This window comes from Euwallacea fornicatus, chromosome 13, assembly GCF_040115645.1.
Source record: "Euwallacea fornicatus isolate EFF26 chromosome 13, ASM4011564v1, whole genome shotgun sequence".
Classification (NCBI taxonomy): Eukaryota; Metazoa; Arthropoda; class Insecta; order Coleoptera; family Curculionidae; genus Euwallacea; species Euwallacea fornicatus.
The window spans coordinates 4,699,346-4,719,427 of record NC_089553.1 but is presented as its reverse complement, the minus strand read 5'-3'; the positions used below and the strand labels follow the sequence as shown (position 1 = coordinate 4,719,427).

General features: G+C 38.0%; 3 protein-coding genes and 1 long non-coding RNA gene across 7 annotated transcripts; 2 read left to right on the top strand and 2 right to left on the bottom strand.

Moving 5' to 3' along the window:
* Positions 1-493: 493 nt before the first annotated feature.
* On the bottom strand, positions 494-3,954 carry LOC136342930 (interleukin-1 receptor-associated kinase 4-like). Of its 4 annotated transcripts, none has more exons than XM_066289232.1 (9): positions 3,873-3,954; positions 3,246-3,758; positions 2,987-3,150; positions 2,740-2,918; positions 2,344-2,536; positions 1,529-2,286; positions 1,310-1,462; positions 1,007-1,213; positions 494-923 (listed from the first exon to the last, which is right to left on the bottom strand). In XM_066289232.1, the coding sequence occupies exons 2-9, from the start codon at positions 3,446-3,448 to the stop codon at positions 711-713; spliced, it is 2,070 nt and encodes a 689-aa protein (XP_066145329.1). In that variant the 5' UTR covers positions 3,449-3,758; positions 3,873-3,954; the 3' UTR covers positions 494-710. The 4 variants fall into 4 exon arrangements, with proteins under 4 accessions (XP_066145329.1, XP_066145331.1, XP_066145330.1 ...); XM_066289234.1 differs by lacking the exon at positions 3,873-3,954 and having other exon boundaries at positions 3,246-3,475; positions 3,595-3,851; XM_066289233.1 differs by lacking the exon at positions 3,873-3,954 and having other exon boundaries at positions 3,246-3,475; positions 3,599-3,851.
* Positions 3,881-4,850, top strand: Blos1 (biogenesis of lysosome-related organelles complex 1 subunit 1). The gene is made up of 3 exons (XM_066289237.1): positions 3,881-4,222; positions 4,277-4,349; positions 4,411-4,850. The coding sequence occupies exons 1-3, from the start codon at positions 4,162-4,164 to the stop codon at positions 4,658-4,660; spliced, it is 384 nt and encodes a 127-aa protein (XP_066145334.1). The 5' UTR covers positions 3,881-4,161; the 3' UTR covers positions 4,661-4,850.
* A 2,055-nt stretch (positions 4,851-6,905) lies between these two features.
* LOC136342938 (aromatic-L-amino-acid decarboxylase-like) lies at positions 6,906-11,310 on the bottom strand. Its single transcript, XM_066289245.1, has 2 exons — positions 10,848-11,310; positions 6,906-8,651 (listed from the first exon to the last, which is right to left on the bottom strand). Exons 1-2 carry the CDS (start codon positions 11,160-11,162, stop codon positions 7,209-7,211), a joined length of 1,758 nt encoding a protein of 585 aa, XP_066145342.1. The 5' UTR covers positions 11,163-11,310; the 3' UTR covers positions 6,906-7,208.
* Positions 11,288-14,680, top strand: LOC136342939 (uncharacterized). The gene is made up of 4 exons (XR_010732717.1): positions 11,288-11,537; positions 11,588-13,307; positions 14,324-14,440; positions 14,503-14,680. It is a non-coding gene; the product is annotated as an uncharacterized lncRNA (long non-coding RNA).
* The last annotated feature ends 5,402 nt before the right edge of the window (positions 14,681-20,082 follow it).

Genomic DNA, 20,082 nt, shown 5'->3' with positions numbered 1-20,082 from the left:
TATTTATCAAAATAACACCTGCAGCTAAGCTTCACGATTGATTTTTAAGCGGAGTGGGTAAATCGCAAAACAGTAAACATTAAATGTTTTCTGCGTTCCTGCAATAGCTGATAATTTTTTGTGGGACATTTTATTTCCTTTACGTTGAATCACTCTTTTATGCAGGAATGGATTTAGATTTTATACAAAAAAGTACTAAAACTCATCTGCGCATATTTCGTTTCTTTTTAGATTTCGAAAAAATGTTATATAAAAATGTTGCTTAGTTTTTTGAGGTCTATGTCGTGTTAAAAGGAAAACCCCTACGCATGTTACATCCCGTAGTTACGAATTTCTAGACACCAAAGTCTCGCTTGAATTTGTTGCGTTTTCATTTTCTCTAAGACCATTAGCACTAACTTCTCATTTTGAGCAATTGCGTTCTCCTCAAATGAGTTCTTGTTTATAGTGGAAAGGGGATACATATACATATGAAAATAAAACAAAAATGCCATTTTCTCTTGTTGATATTTCAATTTATTATTAGGTGTATAATAGTAAAAAAATTGTTTTCACTGTATCATCTACATGATATCATCCTGAAACGTTTACATAATTGCGCACATAAAATGTTTGCATGTGCAGCAGTACGGTATTTGCCACGATGAAATAGCGACCATCAGTAAATGAAATGCAAATTATTTCATATAGCCTCGGCGAACGCAATTTAGTCAGCATTTAGACATTTCTTTCACCAATTCACTCAACACTTCGGCAACTTCCTCCATAAGCAGGCGTTTTTCTACTTCCTGTAAACACTGCCACACCAAATCAAATAGTTTTGCGGCAAAATTTTCATCGCCTACGCTCCAACTGCCAACAGATTTATCGACGACGTGTTCAATGTCTTCGGAATTCTCGCAGTGTTCTTCGATATAGGTCACCTGCGACAAATCAAAATTACTAGCATTCGGGTGCGAATTAGCAATTTAAAAACATTTACAAGTAAAAAAGTAATTCTACTTACAAGATCGGCGTAGTCTCGGTTATAATCTAACGGAGGCAAAGATGTTAACAGCTCCAATAAGACCACGCCAAAGCTGAAGGTGTCTAGCTTAGTGGAAATTTCGCCCCTATGGTATTCGGGTGACATATAGGCTGACGTACCACAAGGGCTCGATTCCAAATCATTTAATTGACCAGGCAAAAGTTTTACTATACCAAAATCGCACACCTGCATACAAAAATAAATATTTTAGAAAGCATGGCACGAAAGTTTTAACTCAAAATACAAAGAATGGCAATTCAAAACCAAATCAAAAGGTCACACCTTCGGATTATTATTAGCATCCAATAAAATATTCGCCGACTTAATATCCCTATGAATCAGTGGAGTAGAGGCATTATGTAAATAAGCTACACCTTTGGCTGTTCCAAAAGCAATGTGAAGCCGTTGTTTCCACAGCAAATCGTTGGGATACCTCTGCAAAAAGCGATCTTTTAATCCTGTCGTCTGATAATATTTTGATGGTGTAGTCGCGTCTCTTACCTGGAGTGCTTCATACAAAGACCCTCCCGGGATATACTCGTACACTAGACAATACGTGTTACTGTCGAACGAGTATCCTAGTAAAGACACCAAATTTTCATGCTTATATTTATAGAGCACCTCTACTTCATTTTTAAATTGCTTCACAATGTAATCACTGTCTACGGAATCTAAAGATAGTTTTTTAACAGCAACTGGTTTGTCAAGCAATCCTGTTGCTAAAAATACAGATCCGAAGGCACCTGATCCCAAAAACTTTCCTCCTTTATCAGATGAGAAATCACTCGTTGTTTTTGATAACTCGGCGTACGTGAAATGGGGGAGTGGGGTATTTAAAGATATATAAGGCACAGGTGATGGACACTTAGAAGACGCACTGAAAGAAGGTGGCTGAGGTATTGTCAAAGGAATATCTCCACTTGAGTAAGTTAAACTTTGGGTGCTGGGGAGCGTAACAGAATCTGGAATTATGTCTGATTTAGGGGGAATATAATCAGCGACAAAGTCAGGAATTATTTCGGAATGTGGTTGGGTTTGGCTAGATGACCAGTCATGATTTAAGGCACTGACCATTGGTATCAGTTCGCTGACTGAATCAGTATTGGTAGCTTCTGAATTGGTATTAGAAGATTCAACTGTAAAAGCATCATTTTTACTTTCAGTATTCAGTAGTAACTTGCTAAAAACGGGAATAAATTCACTTCGTTCTTCGATTTCTTGTGGCGACTGATTCTTAAATGGATTACCATCCTTTAGATCTACAAAATGATTATAAAAAGAAATACTGCTACATGTTAAATTAATTTTCTGCCAACCTTTATTTTCTTTACTCATAAAAATTGAACATTCAGGTAAAATCACATCTGTTGAATCTTCAATACAGTCAGAAAATTTAATCATATCAGAAACTTTGCTAGAAAATTGAGATTTAGGCCTATGAATAACTAATGGTGCTGGAGATGGTTCTGGTAATGGTCTTGCTTCACTTACTACAATTTCAGGAATAATCTGTAACCCAATCAAAAGGATCTGTTAGGAATGTGTTCCTCTAATAAAATACAGAGTGATTCATGCTGTTCCCAGAGAACCTCCCTGTATAGTTAAGTCGTAAATGTGTATTACAACATGTCAATTTGCCTCTGTAATCATGTGTCCAAATATCTATGTACATTTATCAAGCAATCACCCTGTATAATACAGAAGGAACTTACTGGCACAAGATTTTTGTTCTCCGAAGACTTTTTCCTGATTTTCTCAATTGCTTCTCTTGGATAATTAATTTCATCTAAATGTTGTTTAATTTCAATCTCATTTTGAAGTTTCTGGTTAACTAAGCTTAATGAAACAGCTGCAGCAGGTCCTTCAGTAGGCCTTGAGGCTGGTTCTTCTCCTAAGGTTATGACAAATTAATTTTTCAATCAATTTGTAATTTGCTCATATTGTAACAATTGAACTAACCCAACAGATTTGCAACATAATCGGCTGCTCTAAAAAGTTCTGCTTTGATTAGAAGATATTTTAAGTGTCCTAGTGACGGTCTGATCCTATCGGATGTACCCCATTCATCAAAAAGAATTTGAGTGCAAGATTTATTGTACATTTCACTACCCTTTTCAATGATCCTAAAACATGTCATATCTCTTATGTTGCACTATTTAAAATCCATATACCAGTGTAGTGAAGTATTTAGGTAATGCAGGTGTAGATAGTAGTTTACCTGAAATCATCGGAATTATATTTACGAACATTAGCAGCAGTAATATCACTTCTGTACGAGTGGTTATTAAGCCTCTTGGGGATATTGGTCATGAGTCTTTTCCATAAATCGGCTTCATCCAATATTTTTGTTAATTCTGCAGTTACGCTGGGGGGCAAATTTCTAATCTCTAAAGAAGAATCATATCTTGCAGGCGAGGCCATTTGTCCATTCAGTAATATGGATTTTCCCTGACAGTTCACAAAAATTTTATATAGACTTAGGAGTAAGTTGATAAAATCTAATTTTTTTTTAATTATTCATATTTATTGTATATTTTTCTATATATTTACATATTATTTATACATACATACAATTTTTAAAATAATGTCCAATCAATCATTGAATCCAGACCTGTCTATTGATATAACATGCACGTCAGTCAGCAGATTGAGTAAAACAGCTGAGGTGATTGTGTTATCCCCCTCCAGCGATTGAGATGAGACCCGAAACTTTCAGAATTTCTGGCTTGATCTAAAATTATAGAATCGTAAATTCGTTTTTTCTGTATGTTAATTTCATAATTTTATTTTTGTTTATATAATAATTTTTCTTTAAAGTTAAAATGGCGACAGATTGGGTACCCACGTGTTAACAAATTTCTTAAATGAGCCTAACACTGGCATCGATTGTTTTTACTTTTGACGTTGACGTAACTACGTGACAACCTGAAACCAAAAATAAACATGTAAATTGATAATAATCAATGATCGATATGGTGGTAATTATTGTTGTTCTTTAGTGCATTAATTTAATTTAAACTCGTTGTGATGATACAGAGATGAAATAGAAACAAAGTACGTTGAACTCCTCAATTACCACCAATCTGTCGCATAAACACTAATTGCAAGAGCTTTCCATTAAATTTTTTCAAACAATGTTGTCTTCAATGGTAAAGGACCATACCACAAAACAGAGCGTCAGAAAGGAAATTCAAGGTATGATAAAATCTCCTTCAGTTTGGTGATTTATAAACTGGCAAATAATAACAGAAACCAAAAGAAAGGAGGCCTGTGCATCTGCAGGGGATCTAACTCAAGCATTGGTAGATCATTTAAATGTCGGGTAAGTATATAATTAAAAAAGGCTCTAGTATTTATCCATAGACTATTTCATTATACTATAGAGTGGCGCAGGCATACCTAAACCAAAAGAAATTAGATGCAGAGGCCAAACAACTACATACAAGTGCACAGGCATTTTCCAAACAAACACAGCAATGGTTAAGTTTAGTTGAGTCATTCAGTAGTGCTCTGAAGGAACTAGGCGACGTTGAAAATTGGGCAAAAACCATTGAAGGAGATATGCAGACTATTACAACTGCACTCGAAATTGCTTATAAAAGTTCCCAGGAGCAAAGTGACAACAGTCAGTAATAAATAGTTTATTTTAGAAGATTAGGGGTGCTATTGTTGTTAATGTCAGGCTCAATTTGGGTCAACTTTTGTGTAGTAGAAATTATTTTGTTTTTGCATATATAGGCCTTGTTAAACATAAATGTGTAATTATTATTCTCTGGAAACAGTACAATTTTTATTTTTGAATAAAAATGTGTTTTTCAGAATAGTCCAATTTCTTAATATAGTTATCAAAAGCTTTATTGGATTAAACATTCCCCCAGAATGAGCTTCACCATTTCCTCCTCCTACATCCACAGTTAACATTCAGTATTATTTGCCAGTCTGAGATCATACATGTGGTGACATAGTTTCCAACTACAGTACACAATTTTATGATAGCTTTGAGATGTTTTTTTAACAAGATTTAGTTGGTTTTTCGTCCGATTCTTAAGAAGTTCTGAATGTTCACCTTAAAGTGAGTCAGACTTGAGTCACATAGCAGTGACATTTGCTTAGTTCATTACTGGATATGCGTTAGCATGTTAATTTTGTTTCATCACTTTTGATCAGTAGGAATTTATGGAAGCTCCTGATTTGTTGACTCATAAGAAACATATGTAATAAATTGAATTGTGCCATTGTTATTAGAAGTTCTGGCTGATTCAAGAACGAAGAACTGCTTAATTTTGTGAAGATCGGTACAAAAATTAGGTGATTCCGACCCTATTACGATTCTATGCCTCATTTCAGCGCTAAACCGAACTGACAAGACCCAACACGATCGAGGACTTGCCTTAGAGGTGCTTAAATGAATTAAACGTAACCCTGGAATGATGCATAAAGTCGTAAAAGGCCTCAACATCTTACATTTTTTTACAACTATTTGCAATCACCTTCGTCACTCTTGGCAATCGGCCGGTCCTGTGCCCTAAGTCCTGCTGCTTACACTCGAAAATTTGGTCGGCATACCGCGAAAAGGTCACCGCAGATCACGTTGATAGGATATCTTCTCGCAGACGTAACATACTTGCCCCTGACATTGCCAGAGTGTAAGTGGCTTGAGTTGAACTGAACTATGGAAATAAAATAGGATTCACACCACGTTCGAGGGCTTGAATTAATTAAAGATGCAGAACTGGGATGATGCACATAGCCCTCGATCTTCTCAGATTTTTCCCAGGACTATATGCATTCATCTTCGATAATAAATTTGCGGTACCCGTACCGATAATTTTGTTCAAATTACTATGGTTCACCTTATGAATCATTCTCGTTGAGCCATTATATATTTTTTAAATAATTGCAAACGCTTATTACTACATTTTGCAATTTGATATTTTCAGTTCAAACTATAATATTCTTGAATTATGTTGGTGCTATAACTTAGCGCAATCTCGGAAACCACACTCAGTTCAAAGGTAATCGTGCAACTTTGAAAGGGATGTGTCCCAAAAACAGACCCTACATGTTAGGCTGAAAACAAAAATTTCCAATCAAAAGTCTCCTCAGCGAACACTGAGCTGTTGAGATTACATCATAAGCCTGTGATATCTTAGTGCACGGCGGTGCACTAATTGGTCCAAATCGGCCTAAGTGATATACAGGTTGTTCTAAATTAAGTACAATTATACGTATAAGTATAATTGTGTGTTTATTACTACGTATTAAAATTGAATGTGTATTTGTAAATCGGGATTTAAGCTGAGCTGGACGTTAGAGCCTCTAAAAAGTGGGGAGAAAAATCAAGGAACAACTAAAGAACAACACAAAAGTATCCCGATTGCCTCAAAACATGGTGGCTTGCGTATAAGTATTAAAATGTGGTAATCGCCGAGGGTGGACATCTTAACTTTATCCGTAATTATGAGACTGATCGAAAACCTTTGTTGTAAAGTAATGGTATGTAATAAAGTATTTCTAAAAATTACAGTCATAAAACGTTCAAAGCTTGAATGACTCTCGTAATGAGAAGGGGATAGATAATAGATGGTTTAGAAATTGCTATTCTAAAACGCTAAAATATAATTCAAATTGTACCTGAAAACGAAGGACAATTGTTTTTACTTCAGCATCGCAGGATTGAGTTGCACAATATTGCCAAAATTTGTTCAGTTTGCCCTTTCACTTCCATTCATGCTTCAGCGTTACTTTCAATTTGCGTGAATCCCAGAATCGTAGTACTTAATGCTTCTTTGGAATATTAAAAAATAAGAAAATGTTTGATTGCAGCTGAGCTTGTTTGTTCGGGGTAATTTTCAGAGCAATAGCGGCCAAAATAAGAAATTTAACCAACTTTATATGGTTGTCAGCAACAGTTTTATATTAACAAACTTGATTTAAGTACAAATAGAAGAAATAAATAAATAAATAAATATTTACAAAATGCCTATGCCTATTAATACTGATATATACATTCGTATGTAATACCTTCACGCGGGAATCAAAGCAACTGTTTAGATAACAGAACTTGCAATAAAAATTAAAGTTAATCGGTACATTTTAACAGGCCCCGGTACATCGTCATCAGGAAGATTTATTTCCTCATCTACCCTCAATCCTAGTTTAGTCAATTCCTCACAATCAACTACATTCCACTGCATTTAATCTCCGTGGGGTTTTGAGGATGAAACTGACACTCCTTCTTGCAATCATCGTAAAACACATTATCATCCAAACTACTAGAAAAAACGTTGACAATATCGCAGTTTTGCCGAGACTTCACTTCCACGTCCTCCTCATCAGAATCTGCAACTAAAATGGGCGTGGCACCGTCTGGAAGATTCGACCTGCTTCGTGATCTCTTATACAGTTCTTTGGATACGCTTCTCGTGAAGGCAAGCCGTTTGGATATTTGCCTGCTGAGTGGTGGCTTCGTGGATTCCACTTTTTTGGCAGACGGGGGCTGTAGTATTTCCGAAGCGTGCTCTGTGATTATTCTCCAGGCGTGTTCAATGTCCTCTTGGTTGGCATTTTCAGCGTTCACGCAAAACCTTATTATATACTTTGACTTAACCATTGATGGAATCATGTGGAGCTTTCCCGAAGCGTTGATGTTAGCGAGAAGATTTTGGTTCGCGTGGTCATTCGCCAACAATCTGAAGCAAACCAATCCCAGCTTGACGTCATTGACCACCTCGAACCTGTTATCGCCCTTGACCAGAGATTCAAAGTGTTTTGCCAGTTTTATGTGATTTCTGATGTATTTTTGCAGGCCCGATAAACCATATTTCCTGATAACGAACCAGAGTTTGAGCGACCTGAATCTTCGGCTCAAAGGTATACCCCAGTGGCGATAATCGATAGCTTCATCTGAATTTGCGTGCTGCAAGTAAAGCGGGTCTACGACTAGGGCTGAAGTAAGCTTCACCCTGCATCTGACCCATAAACACGAGCAGTCAAAGTTCACCAGAAGCCATTTATTTGGATTGGTGTTGAACGAGTCCGCATATTCAATTCCTTTTAAATAAGGCTTAAGCTCTGGACAGATAAAGGCATTGCCGGCGTATGCTGCGTCAACGTGGAGCCATATGCAGGGCTCCGCCTTACAAATTGGGCCCACGATTTCCAAATTATCAAAGGAGCAGCTGGATGTGGAGCCTAAAATTGCGGACACAAAGAAAGGAATTAGACCATTTTCTTTGTCCTTTTTAATGGCGTCTGCTAAAGTGTGCTTGTCCAACGATCCGTTTTCATCCGGATCTAAGATTCGCAATTTAACTAGCAAAATTTTAGCGGCCTTTTCAACGCAGGAATGGGCCTCCTTGGAACAGTACGCCACTAGTTTAGGTAGAAAGACACTGTCCTCTATTTCACTCTCTGAACTACCGAGGTTCTTCTTCAAACACTGTATCGCTTGGTTCCTGGCAGCTAGCATGGAGATGAGAACACATTCACTCGCACTAGTTTGAATCACGCCCCCTCCAGAACTGCCCTTGTTGGAAGTTATGAACTCGTTAGGAAGTCCTATGGCCTTGCCGAACCAATCCATGACTATCGTCTCCAATTCGGTGCATGCAGGACTTGCTGCCTGTAAAGGAGAAAAGTCTATTAGCTTTCAGGATATGTGCGTTGTTAAAAACAGTGCAAACATTTAAGTATTTGCAAAATACTTAAGTGTAAATACTTAAATGTAATAATGTGCTAATAGCGCATTCAAACAGCGCACCTAGCGATCTTCTCGTTATATAAGTTTTAAGCGATAATATGTAATTTATATAAAACGTATGCGAGGGGCTCTTTACGTGATGACGCAACTTGGCGGATGTGGGAACTTTCTGATACACGAGATTCTAATAATAACACCCACCGTGTTGGCCATCAGAACTGCCTTAAGATGGCTTGTGAGAACTGCATTAAGTTTATGTATTTTTTGTTTTTTTTTTTTTTTATTTTGAGTAATTCCTTACATCATATTTTCCATGAATATAAACAGAAAAAACTAATTCATTTGCTCGCATCTGCTTTGCGGCATCTGCGAATTGCATGCTTAAACGTAATAAATAATACTTAAGCGCATTAAACAGAGGACTCAGTACGAGCACTTCAACGTGTCGACCGAACTACCATTTGGTATGAGATGAATTTCAGAAATCATACACTCAGCTTGAAGTGATAATTATAAGTTGCACAAGAATACTTTGTACTATCGGTTTCCGGAATTCACTACTTTGCATAACCAATTATTTAGCTATTAATCTTGATCATTATTTGCATTTGAGCAGGCAGCATATTAATTAATAAAATTGAAATAGCTCCCATGCATTAAACACTTAAGTGTACGCGTTCTCATACGTTCGGATCTGTAACTTTTGAATATCTCATACGTTGTTGCTTCCGTTAATTTTCGTAAATAAAGCGGGCTTTTCAACCTAATAACATGGGGCACCCCACCGGGGAGCCGCTTTCTGACCGAAGACTGATTTTGAAAGGAGGGCCGCAGCCCCCCTTTCGAAATCGGATCACCGGCGTTCTTCTCGATCTGACCTACCAGCGCTTCCCGGTCGGATCCTTGTGTCCAGAAAATCTCTTTCGAACCTGGCACCCCCGGGGAGTCCCTTTTCCGACTCGGAGGGCCGTAGTCCCTCTTTCGGAACTGGACGTGCGAGGTCTATTAACTAGATCCACATTCGAACTAATATAATTTTTGGTGGTAAACGCAGGTAGGTATATTTGCATTTTGCTGGGGTCTTCAAACCGATAAGTGAGAATTGATTAATGGATTTAGGATTTTCACTCCAACGGTCTAATTCTTTTCAGGACTTTTTGTTTCAAACTCGCATGGATCATTCCCATCCAACTTGTGAGATAAATTACTAATTTGTGTGTGTGTGTATGTGTGTGTGTGTGAGAGAGAGAGAGAGAGAGAGAGAGAAAGAGAGAGAGAGAGAGAAAAATTAGAAAAATATCCTGCTCGAGAAAATGGTTGAATTACCAAAAATTTGAGATTTCGAGTAATTTTGATATCTCTCTTATTTTCGAATTTGATTTTTCATACGCTTTTTGCTATTGAAATTGATAAATAAATTTTTTCTTTAAAATGCATCTTTAATTTAAAAATAAAAACAAGGCAGGTAGTGAATTTTTCTATTACTGTAATGTATTCTTGCACTCTCGCAATTGCCGTCTTAATACCTTGACTTGTGGCTGCTTCTACAGGACGTCTACGAAAGAATTGTTGAATAATAGCTTGTCACAAAAGAGCTGTACGCTTAAACCAACTGCCTGCAGGGCATTGCGTACTTGAAAGGCCTGATGAAGGGCTCTGGCGAAAACATTTGTACACGATAATGTGTGAAATATTTTTTTCGAGCATCGATCTTTTGCAGTCTCAAGGGTTTTGTAATACATTTCTCGACGTTTCGGTCCACTGTGTAAATGGAAAAATTTTGAGGAGTTGTCGCAATGTGCTTTGCAACTGTATTCTTTCTCCTGATCTATTCGACCGACTTGCAATGAGAATCAATATGGTTGCAAATTAATTTACTACATCTTAATTGATTTTCCGGGACAGTTGTTGCCCGGAAATCACAGGACAAATCTCCGGGGATTTTATCGCGAGGTTCGCTCTTCCATCCTACGCCATTTCCAACGAATAAAATTGATGGGAACGACTATATGCAAAGCTCTTTAATTCCACTCATGTTGTCTATTCGATTGATTGTATCTTTACGTTGAAACTCCACTTTAAATATTTTAGAAAGGGACTAACGAATAAGGAGCTTACCCAGGAGAATCCAATGCAGCCAATTGCATCCGACAGCATATTAGCCAAAATGGAAGGGTACGAATTTCCACTTGGAAAGTAGGCGTGAAACCTCGGATGCTGCCAGTGAGTGATTCCAGGCATTATTTTCTTATCAACATCTCTCATAATGTCGTCCCAACTTTCTGGTTCGACGGGAGCCTCCCCCGGCAGTAACTCCTTCAGATACCCCGGCTCCAGGTTGGGAGTCACCCTTTGGTTTGGTAAGTTGTTCATATACGAACAAATATAATCCACCATCTCCTTTCCCCGATTTCTAAATTCTTCTACGTCCATCGTGATTTGTTTCGATGAATGGTAGCACTCAAAGCACTAAGACACGAAAATCTTGAGGCGATACACGTTGTTATGTTTGCCGTACGAGAAGCTTTTGACGCTGTTCGCGGTTCGTATGCGACGATTTGAGCCGCAGCTTTGGTCAAATTACTTTTATAACACGAAGCTTTCGTTAAATTGAATGGGGAGGAGGGGGACTTACGCAGGTCTTGGGATATCCCGAGAATTACGTACAAAATTACTATGTTAATTTACGCCTGTAAGACAAGAAAGTCTACATCCGACAAGGGAGGACCCGACATCCTCTCGACATCTGGCAAATTTGATCTCATTGAGCGAGTTCTGCGAATTCGCTCGTTAGCACATGGAATGACTGTTAGTTTCTGGAAATGTTGCTTTTCTCAAATTGTATCGTTATGTTTCAGGTGTAAAATCGACGACACTTATCGACACTGAAAAATGTTCCCAATGTATGAGCATTTGCGCCCCACACCAGCATGCTGCCATCGAAATGTTCTCAGTAACAAGAAAATGGAAACTAACGTGAAATTGGAACTTGGCGACAGTGTTTAATACAGTGCAAAGGATTTTTTAAGCTAGAAATCGTTTGTCTCCTTTTGCCAGTGGCGTCGACAGGGGTAATGCCACAAACTTAAGAAAAATCAAACTATAAAAACGCCTTATTAAAATTATGCTTAAACGAATGGTAGGCCATTTTTTAGTAGAAAAACATTTAATCATAAATAACATGGAGCTTACAGTAACTGCCGAAAATGTCCTACTTCACTGCAAATATTAGTTCGTTTTATCATCGATTGTTGAACACGTTGAAATATTTCCGTCCTCTATCTCATCTGGTTATATGAATCCTCAATTCGTCGGATTAATTCCTCTTTAGTGCCCAGATTTTTAGAAGAATTCCGAAGACTTTTCAGGCGAATTCCCAGGTAGGACACGTTAAGTCAAGCTTCCATTAAAGTTTGAACGCTTATTAATTCATCAAATATTCCAAACCGAGAAAAGCATAAAGTTAGAGGTCACGATTCTCAGCTACCGCCTCGTTAGAGTAAATTAGAGCTTTTCAAAATACAACTTCACTCACTGACCCCACTTCTAGGGGGAAGATTACATGTTCAGCTTTGGGGCTTCCAATCGATATGGCATAAAAAATACATTTCTGGTTCGCCTTAGACATGGCCCAAGAACCAAGTTAGGTGGAGATAAATGAACATTAGTAATTATCTTGCGATCTTCAATTCCTGTGTGATAAAGTGCATAAATTATGCACAAATTGCTTAAAGATTTTCTGCAGGACAGGTATTTTTTTCAGATTTCGAGAAGTGGATGTGTTTTATGCCGATGCACGTAAAGGTGTTAGCAACAATTCCGCGAAAGGTTTAAATGCAAATAGAAAGAAGATGTTGGGAATTTGCGCATTCAAGAATACGTTCGTCATTCCTAGTTAGATACACAGAAGCAGGTATCTATGGCAAAGATGTCGAGGATATCTTAAAGCTTCCTCCGAATTTGGGGAAGCTCTGAGTGTTTTCACAGGAGTACTGACGCCTGCTGGTGGTTCCCCCTTTTTTCTTCTGCTTCTCAACTTTTCCAGGGTATATCTGTACATGTGAATGTCTTCAGACGTGTCCAACATGGCGTGTCTCTACCTACTTTATGCATGCATGATGAAGCTAATAAGTAGAAACACGTGTCGCCGGGTTGCCCAACATCCTCTTTTCATTTCTACACGAACGCTCCATTTTTTCTGCGGACTTGCCACTAATTTTTCTTACATTTTAATAAGTGTAAGAAAAATTAGAAAAGATAACTCTTTTGCACAAAATTTGTCCACTTTTGACCATTCCTGACTGCGCAAATCATAGTGGTTATCCACGGCGAAGCTATCTTGGACATTCTGAATTCACCTTCCCAAATATACATCGCTGCATAATATTCTAGAATAGACAATAGATTAGGAAAGGCTAATACGTACAGTTATACATAGAAACTATCCCGAGAAGTGAAGATGGATGTGTTTGCCTAAATTACCATAACACTTCTTAATGAACTGCATTGTAGTTGTGAAAGCTATGCATCATGTTTAAGAAAATATCAGCAATTTCTTGAATATTATAGTAAATAAACGTAAGTCGTATAGCCAAGTAAGTGTGTTAATTGCAAAAATGTCAATAAAAGCTCATGAATTGCACTATATCCTTGAAGATTTCTAACGACAATAGTTAAAGTGCTATTTGGGGTATTTAAGATGAGGTAAGCCAAACTACCCACTTATGTAAGTTTGTACGGGGAACAGTAATCCACTGAACAAGTGAAGTATAATAACAAAGTGAGTAATTTGTGAGATGGAAAATGTATTAACGAACCAAGTTCCCGTTTCATTATGATTACGATCCTGACAAAATGGCGAATGACGGTTTAATAATAGTCATATACCTGAGACGGCTACGATCTGTTCTAGTTATTTATCTGCGTGAGAATGCGCGAAAATCTTATTTTCAGCGTGTAATATATTTGCGGGTATATATATAGGAATCGTCTAAACCATAAGAAATATAGAATCGGTTATATCAAGGCAAATATGCGTCATCTAATTCTCATTCAGAAATTGCCTTACTTTAACTGATGCGCTGTCTTGTTTAAAAGTTTTTAATCGAGGGAACGTGCGGAGATTTCTTTATGGATTTCCGCGAATCGGTAACACCCCGTGCATCAAATTGTTTTATCGAGGATTCCTGGCACCTACTCTAAGGATTTCCAGGAACTTCTATTCGATTGTATATACTTTATTCTGCAGGGTGTTGCGTCGCCAGTCCGACCATAGAAAAACCCGTGTAAACGTCTTGTTCGGTTAGGGGAAAAACCGTATTTGACCTTTCAGGAGGGACTCGCATGTAAACTGTGAAAACAGTTCTTCGCGCCATTTGCGAGATATTTAGAAAAGAATCTCTTTTAAAATCTGCAAACTTATAATGCTTCCTTGGTGTTTACTTCAATTACGCCACCAGCAACAGCATATTATTTAATGGTATTAGTAAACAATAAATAAATAAACATAAAATTAGTAGGGGGGCCGTTATACCCCACACCCCAAAATACCGCATTTGGCACCTATTATCAATTCAAATTTTCTAAATCCCCAGGTACCTACCCGGCTCCCAACCACCGCCAAAAACTCACCGCACTCATCTTTTCGTCTCACCCAAACCATTGGAAAAACTTTTGAGCAAAGACATCAAAAACCATTTCAAACCTCCCAGGTAGGTACCTAAGGAAAATTACAGAAATTTATACCGATTTTTTTTTTATTTCCCCAAAAAAGTTACTTTGCACAACATATGACGAGTGGGAGGAAGACGTTTAGGGGTAGCTTATAAGGCGCTGTGCACCCGTCAGTACGGACTCGAAGAACGGACAAAGCGCGAAGCGTCCTGTGTCCAAAGGAAGACTTCGTCTTCCGTTTCTTAATATAGGGTGCTTCGCTTGCGTGTTATTTTATAAGGGTAGTAAGTAGAGTTAAATGAATTATGTGTTAATTACATTTTATTTATCTATTGTAAAACGTTAATTTAGTAAATGTGTCGATGTCTCGAAATAGCGTGGATTCCATTTAATGAAATGGTTTGTTCCTCTGCCTCGCATCGTTCGGCGCCCACTCATAATAGGATCAATCAATTGAACTCCATTGATATCGGATATATCATGCAGTTTGATTGCCAGCGTTTACTTCATATAACAATTTTAGCTTTAACACCTGATAAATAATTAGATTATCACATCTGAATGAGGTCAATAAGTGATTCATGACATCAAAACCTGGTAAGAGTGTTAAGTATTCTTGTAATAGACACTTGACGAAGCAATGATTCTAGACTCACTTTCCTCGGAATTCTGTGGAAAGCTCCGATTGTTCTTTGCAATATTCTCTTTTGCAATAAGTTTCTATTCTCGAAACTCTGACGCACCACGTCTCAGTGGGTCGCGCTTAAAGTCACCTCGCACCACACAAGAGAATAGATGTAGATTTATCGCTAAGGGATTGCTCTAAAAGTGACTGCGTTCTCTTATTAATCGAACGTAGATCTCCCGAAGATCGATTTGGATCTATTCCCGTTAAAGGTTTCGACTGGGAAATCGAGCGCCTTAGTCGAAGCTCGCTCGGACGCTCGCTTCCACCAAATATCAAAAATTCCAACCTGATCGACTGGTGGACTGAATTCAAACAAAGTTATTCACAATGGGACATTTTTATAAACCCATCCATCGCCCTAGGAAGCTGACCAAATCAATCTGGGGCTCCAACTTAGGATGCCGGACCCAGCGCGAGGCAAATCGATAGCGCAGACAGCAAAACGATCAATAATTGACGTTTTCAATCAATCGAAAATTTGACACTGTTGGTCGAACTGAGGTCGTTCGCCAATCGATTTTGACTTGATCGCGTCGAAGGTTTCAATTAGCAAATCGAGCACCTTAATCGCTTTGAGGTCAGCCCTGACAGATGTCGCGGCCGAGCATCCCGAAGATGCAATTTCAATCCAAATCACCTCAGCGTAACTCACGTCGTTCGGGAGATACGGCTCTTGAACGCGTAAAACCTGCCACGTTGCGCATGTCATTAACTGGGAAACAAGCCGGGCAATGGCGGATGTTGAGGCAATGGCGTCGTTTTCGAGATAATGACAATATATATACATATATCTGAAGGCAAAAGAATGTTCCTAGCGGGAAACTGAAATAATTTTTTATCAGTTTCAACCACAGCAATTCCTTGCAATTCACCATTATGTTTTTGCTATTTTTCGTTGTTTTTCGATATCGTTAGTGCGTACTCAACTCGCTTATCCTCTATTTTTAACTCCTCCTACATCCCTCAGTAGCTTATAGTTTCAAAATGTTGCATATATTATTGAAATAGAAAACCCATTAGTAATGCGTGTTGTTGCTGTTTTAACGTGTTAAAGTGAAAAATCATCCATAGTGCACGGTCGTTTCCCGAATTTTTATCTAAATTTACATTCGCACGCAGTCGCTAATTTACGATAGAGCGTTTTCGTTATCACTAATAAGAGATGCTAAAAGATCGTACAAAATTGGGCAATCCAACTCCAACGCCGTGTGAAGTAGTTTTAATGTTATGCTGGAAGATGTTCCTGACGGAACGTTCCAGTTGAGGAGGATCACTGCAGAATTAGGAATACTGCACAGTGTTCCGACGGTGCACAATCGGTCGATATTCCTTTTCGCATCTGAAGCCAGACTTCAAGCTGGACTATCGAGGTTGCAGAGGGAAGAGCTGCACATACACAAGATAGTGTAGCATTTTTAATGAAAACTTAATTTCTCCAAGGAATCCATTAAACAAAAAAGCAAATAAAATGCGAAAATAGAAAATGTAAAAATATGAAGTTTTGTACTTCTAAACCGGTTCCCCGCCTCTGGGATAATGGGGAAGAATCTTTCCCGTTTTCTATAGTACGCACGGGGGGCTAAAAGTGCAATTTATTTGAGAGAGATAATTTCTGCATGCATTTTTCTTGTTTACTTCGCAGGATCTATTAAACAGCACAATTTTTCAAGTTACAAAGCAAATCTGTATTTTAAAAATTTTTAAACCAGTTATTTACGCAATGCGTAAAGTCAGTTTATGGGCGCACGAGCTTGGAAACGAGTCCGTAAACAGTCAAGTAAACCCCCATTATTTCATACGCGTTACAGTCGACGATTCATGACCGTTTTGTGTAATTTGCTGATAATTTTACTTAAAAAAAAAAAAATGCCACAATTCAATTACTTTTGAATTACATGATTCATCTGTTAAAATGCTTGAATTTTGTAATCGCCATTCACGTCCGACATTCATGATGTATACGTAACTCAGAGAACAGGTAAAGCGGGAAAAAATTTAAAAAAGGCAAGACCTAAAACACTTAGAGTTACATAATATCGAGTTGCACCTGGAGCGACAGAATCGTACCTGATCTAAAATAGATTTGTGTCGAGCAGTGTAATGCAGTAAATATAGCTTTAGCGTACCAGAATCATAATAAATCAGTTATGACCTACTGGTAGCGTGCGCTAAAGTAGACATAACTGTTCCGAACCCGAATTTTTTTATATTTTTCAGGGTTTATCCGCGTTTTCGTATTTTTTGCTTGTAGCATTAGACCATTACATGTTGTGTCACCTGGTATGTCGTTTTTGTCCTCTTTTTACCTTGGTGAGTCGCGTTATCGACGCTTAAGGAGCTGAAATGCGTCTGAGTTGGTTGAAACGAACCGGGGACGTTCTGAAGAAGTGGTAAAATAATATGTATATGTAATATTGCATTATATATTATATACTAAATATATAAAATAATAAAAAACTACAAAAAATCACATAATTTTTTTCTGGTCCACTTGAATACTGGTTTGGTGTCAATAATAATTTCGACAATTTTTGGAAAAAAAAACAACAGAAAAAGTTATTATTTGCCCCAACAGAGATTGAAGAGGCCTTTCGAACCAAGTGCTACTTAGGTCCAATTTCGCTTAAATTTTTTTTGGATGAATAGTGGCGGGAAGCCGCACTTTCCCGTTGAAAAATGCATCCTTGACGACAATAGCCGTCGTGTGTCAGGATTTTTCTTTAAAGTTTTCGACAACTGAAAACCAGAGGTTTTAGCTGGACCACACCGTACTTATTCTGTAAATACCGATTCGTAAAAAAAAAAAAAATGATGGCGCAATTTTCATTATCCGTTACTTAAACTTCCGGATAAAGCGGCTGGGAAGGTCAGAAAACCCAAAGAGGTCACGAAAATCTTCATTGTTAAATGTTGTAAGAGGTGTTCGAATCCGGGTGCTTTGAAACATAGTAATAACCGGCAAGTAGTGGAAGATCGTTCACATTTTTATACTTTTTCAATTTTAGCTTTTAAACTTGAGACTTGACTTAATTCTGTAGCCCGATTTTCGTAAAAACCAAAGGGACTTGGACATCTTCCTCCATAACATGTCATGTGTTCATCTCCCTAACGTGGGAGGATATTGGTTGAAATAGAATACCGACCTTAAGTACTGGCAGCCCTTAAGTTACTGCTGGGTTGGCACTAGCCAACGTTAAGTATTTAAAATTTTTTCAGCCCTTCTTCTCGTGTTAAGTCTGATATTTATTTATTTGGAGTTTCTACGTCTTAAGCTCAATTTCACTCGAGCTTCCCCTACAAATTAGCTAAAAATTTTGTTGCAGAAATACCTGTTCTATGTTTGATGCATTAAAAATAAATCCGGTGTCTCCTTACTGGGCGTGTATCAAATCTATTTTAAGCTCATGAATAATGTTTTAAAGGACTTTCTCAACAATGCAGTGTGCGTAAGTCTATACAATACGTCCATTATGTTTTACTGAATAACTTTCCATCTTATATCTCTCTTTGTCAGCATCGATAATTGAGATCCGTAAGATTGGATTATACTGAGTATTCCTCTCTTTCGTGCCAATATTTCGGGCTGTGATTCTTTAGGCGATTTTTCGAAAAATGTTCATATAAACATGTGTCCGCAACGGCCCAAAGTTTCAGTTACAGGGTGTTGAAGTTTTTTTTTTCAAATCGCTATTTTTAAATTTCTCCCCAAGTATTTTAGATGCTTCTTTCAATTTTGGTGAGCGTTGTAAGGAAGTAAAACTACGTATTTTAATAAGAATATATACTTCAACCAGTTGCGTCCCTACTTACATGTATTTTTCTGATCAGATTGGTGAGTTTTACATGGAAAAAGTCTCTCGTGCTTTTCTACGAGAACGCTCTTGATTAAAACAAGAAAAATCGTCTTAATCAATTCGTTTGTTTTAAGAGTTTATTGGAATTTATTATTTTATATTAAATATTGTACATGGTGTTTCTAAAAGGTCTGTACGAGGTTCTTCTAGAGACTTCCGATGCGAAAACATGACGATTTAACTCAATTTACTTTAGTCCAAAAATGTGCAATTTTCAAAATACACTAGGTCAAAGTGAAAATAAAAAAAAAATTAATTACTCCATTTGTAATGGATGATCTGATCGAAATATCGTGGAGTTGGGGGGTTTTTAAGGACGAGAAATCAGAATCCGTGTACGTTTTCGTTGCACATTATAGAGGGCCCTCTCAGCGCTAGGGGAACTCTTTTTAAAGGGACATAATTTTTTTTTATCACTATGTATAACATTTATTTATGCCTAAATTTTTGTTTTCCTACATATTCCATGGAAAAAAGATATCTTGGTCAAAGTCAACCAGCCGCCAGTACCATTATTTAGAAAAAAAGGGCACTGACAATCCTCCGCCATCGGTGATCCTGGGTAAATTTACTCAGCGCAAAGACTTGACCGCCAATAAAAAATTATAGTGAGAAAGAAATTGACCCTTAAGTACACTAATTAGTCTCTCATAGTGTACGTGGAAGCCGTCAGCGACTGGGCCAGCCTAAAACGGAATTTCGAGTTGGGAATCTTGGAGTTCCACACGTAAGCCACCTCCGCCGATAGAATTGATGACGTTGTCCTCAGAGGATTGCAAGGAGACGTCCCGCCAGAGGAAGTGAAAAGCGAACTCATAGAGGAGAGCGGCATCCATGCCAAGGAAGTCCATCCGATGAAAACCATGTTCCCTCCCTACACCTGGTGGTGGAGGTGGATGTTTCGTACACACTAAAAAAACTGCATAACCAGATTAAGGGTGGTCTCCAACGTTCGTACCAACTGAGAGAACAGGCAAAACCAACATGACATCACTCAGTGTTGTAGATGCCAGATGCGGGGCCGCATCTGGGAACTACTTTCGGAAATTCCGATGCACCAAGTGCGCCCACAATTATGAGATGACGATGAAGCTCCTATTGGATGTGCAAATTGCAGGGATTTACAGAGGTTTTGTCG

Bases quoted from the DNA above. Each gene is read 5' to 3' on its own strand.
- LOC136342930 (XM_066289232.1), bottom strand. From the start codon at position 3,448: ATGGCCTCGCCTGCAAGATATGATTCTTCTTTAGAGATTAGAAATTTG. The intron at 2,919-2,986 runs GTTAGTTCAATT...TCATAACCTTAG, and splicing joins TTATGTTGCAAATCTGTTGG to GAGAAGAACCAGCCTCAAGG. The intron at 1,214-1,309 runs GTGTGACCTTTT...TTTTGTATGCAG, and splicing joins ATGCTAATAATAATCCGAAG to GTGTGCGATTTTGGTATAGT.
- Blos1 (XM_066289237.1), top strand. From the start codon at position 4,162: ATGTTGTCTTCAATGGTAAAGGACCATACCACAAAACAGAGCGTCAGA. The intron at 4,223-4,276 runs GTATGATAAAAT...AAATAATAACAG, and splicing joins CGTCAGAAAGGAAATTCAAG to AAACCAAAAGAAAGGAGGCC. The intron at 4,350-4,410 runs GTAAGTATATAA...ATTATACTATAG, and splicing joins GTAGATCATTTAAATGTCGG to AGTGGCGCAGGCATACCTAA.
- LOC136342938 (XM_066289245.1), bottom strand. From the start codon at position 11,162: ATGGACGTAGAAGAATTTAGAAATCGGGGAAAGGAGATGGTGGATTAT. The intron at 8,652-10,847 runs GTAAGCTCCTTA...TCTCCTTTACAG, and splicing joins GCTGCATTGGATTCTCCTGG to GCAGCAAGTCCTGCATGCAC.